The 10,394-nt window shown below is 58.5% G+C and overlaps 1 protein-coding gene across 2 annotated transcripts in view; it reads left to right on the top strand.

The window, feature by feature from the left end:
• Positions 1–2,582: 2,582 nt before the first annotated feature.
• PRSS12 (serine protease 12) overlaps positions 2,583–10,394 on the top strand; it is a gene marked incomplete at its 5' end in the record, with an annotated part of 61,290 nt that continues 53,478 nt past the window's right edge. For both annotated transcript variants that reach the window (XM_081090716.1, XM_081090715.1), the window contains one exon: positions 2,583–3,051. In XM_081090716.1, the coding sequence (XP_080946842.1) occupies positions 2,583–3,051 (469 nt within the window). The remainder of the gene's footprint in view (positions 3,052–10,394) is intronic.

Genomic DNA, 10,394 nt, shown 5'->3' with positions numbered 1-10,394 from the left:
ACCTCCGCTCACAGGCGGCCTCTGCCTCTGAGCCACTGCCGTTCGTCCAGCAGTTCGCTGCTACTTGCTGGACCTTTTACTTACTGAACTTTCAACCAAGTATTCTACGTCCTCTTATTGTGCTCCTTCCTCTAATGTCCGGGTCATGTCTTGTAACCTGTCGCCTCCCACAGCCCCTAAGCCAGCCCTTGGTGTGACTGCCTGGGATTGTACCCCAGACCTGCTGTTATGCCACGTGTTTAAAAGCTCTGCGCTTTCTCAGATGCAGGCAGCACCCAAACTGTAAATGGACCTTTCCCAGAAGTTATTTTATATGTTGGTTTTTGGAATTCTATAAAAAAATACGCTCTCAGTTATATTTCCAAGCCGTACTACACAAGGGCTGTTGAGCCCATATGTATGTGGAGTGAGCTGATCCCCAAACCACCACCACGCCAGCGTTTCTTACAGCGCACAGTCGCCTCGGGAGAGACAGCGGGGCTGGTGCATGGTGCCCACGTCCACGCCCAGATGCCCACCTGCCTGCTGCCCTGGGTCTCAGGCTGAGAGGCTGGGTGAGCCCCGGAGCCACAGGGGTGCCTGATGGAATCCGCTGGCAGAGGGGACAGGGATCGCGGGGCCTCCCCCGCCCCGTCCTCCCCACCGCGGTCACTCCGGGTGGTGGCGGCCTCCCGGGTGCTAGGAGGGGCTGGGGCAGTGGGCTTCTCACAGCTCTGAGGAGATGGAGTTGCTTCCCCTACTCTTTGACTTAGAGGGTGTGGGAACCTGAGGGGAGTGTGCTGGGCAGAGCCTAGTGGAGGCGGGAGCAGGGGCAGGAGAGGATTTCTCCCTGCACCCCACACCCCTGCAACACACGGGCCTGGCAGAGGCGCGGGGGATGGGACACCCTACACTCCAGGTCGGCAGCAGCAAGGCCGACTGAGGAGCCGGAGGGATGCTGGCAGAGGAGGGGCGATGTGCACACAGCAGGTCTGCGCCCCAGGAGAGGACAGAGCCCACACTGAGGGCCCTGAGCTCGCGCCCCTTCCACCACCGCCGCTGTTTTCTGAGAAAGGGGTTCCAGGGCGTAAGGGATGAGAGCCAGATGCCCTGCTCTGTGGGCAGCCCGTTCAGTGGAGTAGCCCCAGGACCTCCAGCCCCCTCAGGTTCCGGCAGCCTCTGTGCTCAGGGCTCCATTCCCCTCTTCAGCTCGCAGAGTTGTGGGGCTGGGCCTGCCTGCTGCCCCAGGAGGGGAGGGAGGAGGGGGTGGGAGCCACTGGGGGGGGGGGGGAGGGCAGGGGCTCTGCCAGCCAGGACCTGCCCAGCCTGCCCTGGGCCTGCAGTGAGGGGCAGAGGAGGAGAGGCAGGGGAGGAGGTGTGACTCCCATTGGAACTGTCACCTGTCACATCCAGGGTCTGTGCCATAACGCTGCCCACCCTCCTCCTAGAACAAATCCTCGATCCCATTAACAGGGCGGAAGCCACCTCCTGAGGTTCTGTGCAGAGGGTGAGCTGAGCTGGGTGGCTTGAACTAGGTGCAGGGCGTTCATGCGTTTCCCACCGGAAACCGAGGTTTTAAGGATAAACAGCTGAGCTAGGTGTCCTGCCGGCTCACTGCGCAGGGGTGTCTCCCCACCCTGCGCGGGCCTGGCGGGAGGACATGCCTTCCCAGGGCCGAGCCAGGGCAGCCGCCAGGGGAGCGCCAGGCAGCCAGCTCCAGTGGTGGTAAAGCTCGGAGCCAGCTGTTGGCGGAGGCGGCTCCGGGGAAGGGAGGGCGAGCCCCGGCAGCCACCAGCCCCTGCTCTCAGGCCGGCTCTGGCCTTGCCCCGGGAAGGGCAGGTGTGGGAGGCGGGCTGCTGGGTCGGGTGCGGGCCAGGGGAGTCTCAGGTTAGAGAGGGAAGCGGTGGTCGGAGCCCTCGCGGCGCCCAGCGTAACCGCACAGCGGTGCTGCCGGCCGGGGAGAGGGGGCGGCGGGAAGTGGACGCGCGGGCTCCCTCCCCCCCCGCCCCGGGCCGGGGGTGCGGATTGACGCCCAGCGAGTGTGGACGGGGCGGGCGAGCGTGGGCAGCTCGGCACCGTGTCCGCGGCAGGAAGCGCCCGCCGGGCAGCGCGGCGCAGGGCAGGGCAGCGGCTTCGCCCGCCCTCCTCGGCTCCACGGCTGCAGCCCGGGACTTGCCGGGGGAGGACCGGACCCAAACGCGCGTTTCTCGCAGAGGCCGGTCAGGCGGGGCGCGCGCAGGGTCAGGCCGGAGGGCGGCAGGGCCGGGGCGCCGGGCGCGGCGAGGTCCCGGCGGGCGGTGTCCGCGGCGGGTCTTGGCGGCCGGGCCGGCCCCTCGGAGTCGGCGCCCGCAGCCAGGGGGCGGCGTTGCGGCTCCGCGGCTCCCTGCGCTCCCGCCCGCCGGCCGGTCCTCTCCGCCGCGGCGCCCGCGGAGCTCCAGCCCCAGCGCCCGAGCGGCAGGCGCCGGGGAGGGCAGGCTCCGGGGGAGGGGCGGCGGGCGCGGGCGGGGGGCTGCGGGGACGCGGAGCGCCGCCCTCCCCTCCCGCCTTCGGGACCCGCGGAGCCCGGGGCAGGGGCAGGGGCCCAGCTCCGCCGCTCCGGCACCATGACGCCCGCCCGCTTCGTGGTGGCGCTGATGTTAGGGGCGCTCCCCGCCGTGGTCGGCTCCGACCCGGTCCCCGTTTACCCCCTCCACTACCGCCATCGCCACCGGCCCCTGGCGGGCCCCCCGTTTCCTTACCCCCGTCCCACCCCGCGGGCGCACGCCCCGCACTCCGGACCAGCGCCCCGCGCGCAGCGCCCGCCGGCCCTCCACGCCCCACACGCGCCCCCGACGCCCCCCGGGGGCTGCCCTGCGGGGGGGCCCTGGGCCAACGTGACGAACTCCGGCGCACCGTGCCTGCGCTGGGCGGACGTGCCGCCCCTCCTGGAGCGATTGCCCCCGGCGGACTGGGCTCCCCTGCGAGGGCAGCGCCACAACTTCTGCCGGAGCCCCGACGGCGCGGGCCGCCCCTGGTGCTTCTACCGGAACGCGCGTGGCCGCGGGGACTGGGGCCACTGCGACTGCGGACACGGTGAGCGGCCGGGGCGCGGGGACCGGGGCGCCGGGAGAGGGCGTGGGGTGGCGGCTGGCGTGGCCCAGAGGGCCGGTGGCCGCTCCGAGTTCCCAGCCACGTGCCGGTGCCTTGGTGTTAACTTTGCAAGGTGCGCTGTGCGGGCGTCAGGGCGCCGGCTCCTCAGCCAGGGCTGCGCTCGGTGCCTGGATGTGGTCTTGTTTCTCTCTGGCGTGTGTGTGTGTATGTGTGTGTGTGTGTGTGTGTGTGTGCGCGCGCGCGCGCGCGCGCGCGCTTTATCTAGATCAGTTTGCCTTAAAGGTGTTACAATATTTACGCAAAAGTGGCAGGTTTTTAACTACTTGTTTCAGAAAGGGAAATATTACATCTAATATGCCAATCTATAACCTTTCCCCCTCCCCAGACCCCCATTTGAAAACATGCAGAGTTTTTGCCTTACTTGAAACATTGACCTTTATTTGGAAAAGTATGACGCCATTTCTGGGCCAAAATATAACTTGTGAAAACGATGCCCACGTCTGGGGTGAAGTGTGGTCAAGATCATCAGTGAGTGAAGGAAAAGGGGAGAGAGAGTCAGCGCGGGCTCAGGGAAGAAGCAGCCTGCAGAGTCCAGGGCGGCGTCAGGGACGCTCTGCTCGCTGTGTGTGCTGGCGGGGGTCGGGGCGCTGGTGAGGAAAGGCGGTCAGACTTCTAGTTTTGTGGCCATGAAGGCGTCACCTGGATAGATCTAGTGAAGGTGAATCACCTGCCTCAGTAGACTGCTTCGTTTTGAGCTTGGGATTTTGTTTACTATGAGAGCCGCCTCCTCCTCCTCCTCCTCCTCCTCCCCCCTTCCTCCCCTCCCTCCTGCTCCTCCCCCTCCTCCTCCCCTCCTCCTGTAGCTGGGAAGAAAAAACGTATGTCCTTCAAACTTTAAATTTTCCTTCAAAAAAAGAAAGGAAGGAAGAAAGGCTGCTCTCCACGCGAGCTGTGGGTGGTTCGCGGGCGGGGTGCTGACCGATGGGCGGGGTGCTTGGTGGAGGTGAGCGCTCAGTGCCGTCCTCTCCTCGAGTGGTCATTTATCTGCGCCTCCTATTGCATCAGCTCTGACCGAAAGGAGACTGAGAGGCAGGGAGGCCCGTTATCCTTCACCCACAGGATGAAGTCATCGCTGTGCGTGCTCCGTGGACAGAATGCCAATGTGGCTGTGAAACGTCTGAGGCCGTGTCGAGCCGAGCCCTCGCGCTGTCCCACCGGCTCCCGAGAGAGGCTGTTCGTAGTGAAAGCTCGTGTGTAACAACAGCGCACAGCGCCTGCTTTTCATTTCCCGCTGCTGTTACGGTCCGTCCGTGGTGTTTGTGCAGGGGGAGGAAGGAGGAAACGCAGGAACTCAGAGCTGGGCACCGTAGGGCTCTGTTGCTCCCTCTGCCTTTACGTCCCACCTGAGGGAGCTGCTGGCCCATGGGCTGCCCGCTCGAGGTGGTGACAGCAGCACAGCCTGCGACGCCTTACGCCCACGGTGAATCCCACCAGACAGAACCCCGAGCCGTGGGGTCAAGGGACGGACACAGGGAGACAAAAGAAGCCACCCAGGTGGGAGGTAGATGCCCCCACCCGCCCCCCACACCCCACACCAGGAAAGCCACCGGCTGGCTGTGTGCTCGTTTCATTGCTTTCACACTCGGTCTCGTAACTCATTCTGTCATTTCCCATTCGCTTACTGATTGGGCATAACTCATACCTTGCAAACGACGGGCGATCCAGAGCCCTGTGGCTTTCTTGGTCCTGCCTTCGCTTAGGAGTGAGCTGAGCGCGCGGTGGTGGAAAGAGTATGGATTGTGCGTTAGAAACCTTGGTGTCTGCGGGCTCTGTGGGGGCTGCGCAGTGCTGGGACCCTCTCTTAACCCCGGGCTTTGTGCCGTGTCCGGAGAGGAGCGGCTGGTGGTAGGTTCACTGGGAGGCCTTCATAGCGCTGAGCACCAGCGGGGGAAGGCGGCCTGGCCTGTGGGAACAGCTGGGCACACGGGCATCCGCGCTGTGCGGGCGCGGGCAGAGCGTGCTGCATGTCGGTTTCCTCATGGAGTCCTCATGGCAGCATTACCCGGAGCACCTCTGCCCCCGCCACTTTGCTCTGCCCCTTCCGTTACATAATCATGCAGCACAGCCCCTGTGGCCTGAAGGCCTCCTTTTGGAGCCTCAGGATTAACTGGAACGAAAGGAAGGAGGAAGGGAACTGTGTTTGGTCCAGGCTATAAGATTTCTAGCCTCTTATGATTTACAAATATCCAGGATTGCCTTCCTTTCCTTTTTTACAAAAAACAACTAGGACAAAAGGAAAGAAATTTGTAGTAATGAGATCTCACCTCTAAGAAGTGAGCTGGAGGCAGAGCCACGCGCCAGTGGCGTCAGGGGGAAGAGGAAGCCGCGGGGGGGCGGGGGGGGGGCGGAGAGCTGGCTGAGGCCTCGCTGAAGGGGCAGCAGGGATCCCAGGGGAGCTGGGCAGGGCCGGGCGCTCCAGGGGCAGGAATGTCTGAGAAGGAGAAAGGTGATGCCTGGGCCCTGGTCGAGGGAAGCTTGCCAGTTATTACTCAAGGGTCCCCGGGGGAACGGAGACCCGCAGCAGCCCTGGGAGCAGCTCTCACTGTGAGCCTGGCCTGGGAGGCACCGGGGCCTGTGACGACGCACAGACCTGGGCTCTTGCCTTCAGCGGCCCCAATTGTGTGATCCCTGGACCCGCTCAGTCAAGGTGCTGTAGATGCTGAAGACCCCCCCCCCCCCCCCCCGCCCATTACATTCAGGGAAACCCCAGCCAGAGGCATCAGAGCCCCCTGAATACACGCACAGTGGTGGTCAGGGGGCCAATAGGGTCCCCCATTCTGTGGCCTGCTGGGTGAGGGTCAGGCATGTTGGCTGTGTGTGGGCTAGACAGCAGCACCGCAGTGTCCACTTGACTGGTGTGAGGTGACGGCAGCCTGGTCCACAGGGTGCGGTTCGTAGCGGGAGCCAGGTGTGTGCACACGTCTACAGGGGGAGCCATCAGCAGTAAGGCCCCCACAAGGAAGGGAAGTCACTCTCCTCTCCCGCCATGGCAGGCGGCAGCTCGCTTCACTGCGGCAGGGGGTCCTCCCCGTGACAGCGCACGTGGATCCCGCTGGAGGCGGCCGATGCCTGAGCGTGAGCAGGCTCAGCACCTCATAGTGCTCTCATCGTAAAGAACTCATACAGCTCAGCACGCAAGCCCATTAAAACATGGGCAGAGGACCTAACAGCCAGCTCCCTCAAGAAGACGCAGATGGCCAACAGTATATGAGAAGATGCTCAACCTCACTGGAAATTAGGAAAATGCAAATCGAAGCTACAGTGATACCACCTCACACCTGTTAGAGCAGCCATCATCAACAAGACAAGCACTAACAAGAGCTGGAGAGGGTGTGGAGGAAAGGAGCCCTCATTCACTGCTGGTGGGAATGTCAGCTGGTACAACCACCATGGAAAACAGTATGCTGGTTCCTCATAAAATTAAGAATGGAATTAGCATATGATCCTGCAATCCCTCTTCTGGATATCTACCTGGAAAACTCAAAAACATCTATTTGCAAATATATATTCCCTCCTCTGTTCATCGCAACATTATTCACGGTGGCCAAGACATGGAAATAACCAAAATGCCCTGCGATAGATGATTGGGTAAAGAAGATGTAGTTCATATATACAACGCAACACTACTCAGCTATAAAAAAAAAAAAAGAAAAAAGTGAAATACTGCCATTTGCAGCAACATGGATGGACCTTGAAAATATCATGCTAAGTGAAATAAGTCAGAGAAAGATAAGAACCAGATGATTTCACTCATATGAGGGCTATAAAATGGAAACTCATAGACACAGACAACAGTTATGGGGGTTACAAGAGGGAAGGGGTGGGGGAGATAGTAAAGGGTAAAGGGGGCCAAATATATGGTGATGGAAGGTGATCTGACTTTGGGTGGTGAGCACAGGATGTACTGTACATGTCGTGTGTCATAGAAATGTACGCTTGAAAGCCAGGAAGTGTGTAGCCTCTTTGGCATCTTACTCTTCTAGAGTAGTACCTTCCTCCCCCTCCTCCTCCAATTAGCACAGTACCAATAAGAATTATTGTATGCAAAGCACTAGGTAATGCGAGTTTTTCCTCCTACAAGCCACGCATGGACACTCAGCCTCAGAACTTTTAGTGAGGATCACAGAGTGGCGACTGCTGACTCTTGTAACACGGCAAGGATAGAGTCACTGAGTGTTTGCCGCGTTCACAGTGGGAGCAGAACCTGCAGGGCTGACTGAGAAACCGCCGGTCCTCTGGTTGCGGACACCCACAGGCTGGCCGAGTGTCAGCAGGACCCTGAGCATTTCCGTTACCTTTCCTGTGACAGCTCCTCTGGGAGACAGGAGAGTGTGGTGTCATCACCCAGTGACGGACAGTAGAATGGTGACACTCATGCCATTTGCTCATGTGTGAGCAGTTCAGACACGCAGTTTGTGAAATTTTCTGCTAGGGTGGCGCATGCATCTGTTGTGAGTATAACCTAACTGAACAATGTGGAGAATCTCCTTTTGCATAATACTGTATAATGTTTTAAACCATAGAATAAATGATAAGATTTATAAGCTTCTAATAAGCCAGTGTAAGTGGGTAGAATTGCTATGCAGAGTATGCATTCTCATTCTGAGCTAGAGCACTTCCGACTTCTCTCAGTACTGACGGCACCTGCATGAATAATGCATGGCAGTTAGAATGAATTATCGATGGGAACTGATGGAGGCGGATGCAGTCCAGTGGGGTCTCGGCTCGGGACTGCTCCGTGTGCTAAAAGTAATTTTATTTCATTTTGATGTGGCGTGATTATAATAAATCTATTTTGCCGTGCTTAAACAGGTTTCAGTTATGGGGAAATTTAATCATAGACAAAAATTATACCTTAGTACTGTCCGGTGGGCTGTAGGAAAAAACAAGATCAAAACTAACCTAGCCTCCCCGACCGAACTTGAAAAATCCAGCTAACAGCCCCCCGTTCAGTTGTTCTTAGGCAATGTGAATTTTTTGTATATTTCATAATTAATATAGGAAATGACCATTTAGCATATTTTCCCAGTGTTGCTTTTGGCATAAGACATAGTTTATGTTTAATTCATTTGTCAAATATGTGTATTAAATTGTTTAACATGTAATAGGTGTTTTCTTAATAATCCATAAACTGAAATTTCTATATCACTTTCAGTTTGACATATGCTTTTATCAAGGATCGGAATAATAGCTTGATGTCACCAGCATTTTCTCTGATTCCATCAGGACAATGAAAATGCCTAAAATTAATTATTTTGTGCCTCTGTGAAGTTCAATGATAGATGAGAAAGGATAATGTGTGATAATGTTAAATTCCTTTTACTCATTTGTCAAACTGTGATTTTAAAAGACTAAAGATATTTATTATTAATTCTGCTCAGAAAACAGTATGGAGATGGGTCTTTGCTTTTGCCGCTTTTTTCTTCCTCTTCCAGGGAGTCAGTGCTGTTCTGTGAGCGCATCTTTAGAAGGTCACTAGGCAGGCACGTCTTTCCCTCCGGCTGACTGTGGAGGGAGCTGGATCCAGGGAACAGAACGACTGCCTGTGGTTTCTCTCCTCTGGTTCTTGCAGGCCCCCGGAATCTGGAGGGTGAGGGGTGGATTGCCCAGGAGGGGGTACCATGACGGCTGGGTGCTTGGGCTGCTGTACGGAGCCCCACAAACGGAGTGGCTTACCCAACAGGAACGTTCTGGTTCACAGTTCTGGACACTCGGAGCCCAGGACAAAAGGTGGCTGCCGAGCCAGGCTTCCCATGGCCTCGGTAGGCCCTGTGCCGGGCTCTTCCCCCACCTCCCCCGGCTCCATGTCAGAGGGCGCTCTCCCCTGCGTGTGTCCCCTTCCTGCAGACCTCGGTCACACCGGGTCAGAGCCCATCCCGGTGACCTCATCGTAAATGACCACCTGCGAAGACCCTGCTTCCAGATGAGGTCATGTTCGCTCGGAGGTCCCAGTGCCAGGACGTGGGCAGCTTTGGGGGGGGGGGACAATATTCAAGCCGTCACTGTAGCCTGAAGAGCTGACACCCCGTGAGCCCGCGAGGGGCATTGTTCTGGCCCTGTTCCTCTCTAGGCCACCTGCGTCGATGGAGGGGGGCCGCGGTAAAGGGAGCCCCCTGCAGTGCCTGTCTGTTCAGGGAATTCCCGTCCTTCAGCCAAGTTGCCCGTAAAGCACATTCTGTAACGTGAAACGTTTATGTGCCCTTTGCTTTATAAGCCTGGAGATACATCCCCATGGAAGGAAAATAATGGTAAAGGACAGTGAATTCCACGTCTGGCAGACAGTGAAGGTAGCAGAATTCCGAGCATCCTGGGACCTGGATGTGTGTCACCTCAGCGGCTGCACCACAGCCGACTGGCATGGCGCACGGCCTGTGGCCTTTGCACCGGCTCCTCCCACGAGCTCAGGCTCTTGCCATCGCGCGGAGCTTCACGGTCCAGCTTCTGCTCTCCCTGGTTGGGTCTGTATGTTGACTGTGCCTCTTACTGTTGACCCACAACCCCCGCTTGAGACTTCAGATTTTAAATTATTATCGGTGCACATTTTAAAGAAGAGAAGAGTTCCACCCAGTGCCCTCGAGAGACATAAGGCAGCGCAGGCCTGGCTCGCTGGGTGTGGGCCAGAGGCCTGGGCTGAGGCTGGGAGCGCGGCCGGCCGATGTGCAGCTGCGGGAGCGAGCAGGGCTCGAGTTCTGACAATCAGAGATGGTGACAATTGAGCAACATTTGCCAGACAAAAGCTATTGGTCTAGAATTTATTGAGGATTTTCTTGTTAGTAGGGTAGCAACGGAAGGGAGTTTACCAGGTGGTGATCCTGCTGGGTTGCTTTATCGTTTCCCATTATTTCCAGGGAGTGAAGGGTACGTCCCCTTTACCTGGTAGTTGTGCACTTACAGATTTGTGCAGACACGTGTTCCTGACAGCTGTGCAGCTCACAGGGCACAGCAACGCCCCCTGGAGGACCAGCCTCAGGCGCGGAGAGCCAGGCAGCCTGCTCCGGGGTGTCCCGCACACACTGGCTTCTCCGCTCCTGCCGGCTGATGGTTCCCGGGGAGCTGGCGGGTTGCGGTCATACTTCACGCAGCATGGTGAGTGCGGGCGTGGCGTGAGGTGTGGGGTGGCTGATACCCGCAGCAGGAGCAGGTGCTTGTGGCATCACAGGCTCTTCGCGGAGTTTGGAGCCAGGAGCAGGCGCAGGGGCTCCAGGGGGCAGTGGCCAGGGCTCCGCAGCTGCTCGGTGACTGGGTCCTCGACATTTGGCTGAGGG

Source organism: Myotis nattereri, assembly GCF_964212035.1.
Source record: "Myotis nattereri genome assembly, chromosome: 5".
Lineage (NCBI taxonomy): Eukaryota > Metazoa > Chordata > Mammalia > Chiroptera > Vespertilionidae > Myotis > Myotis nattereri.
Note: the sequence above shows the minus strand (reverse complement) of the source record. Positions and strands in the feature narration are given on the sequence as shown.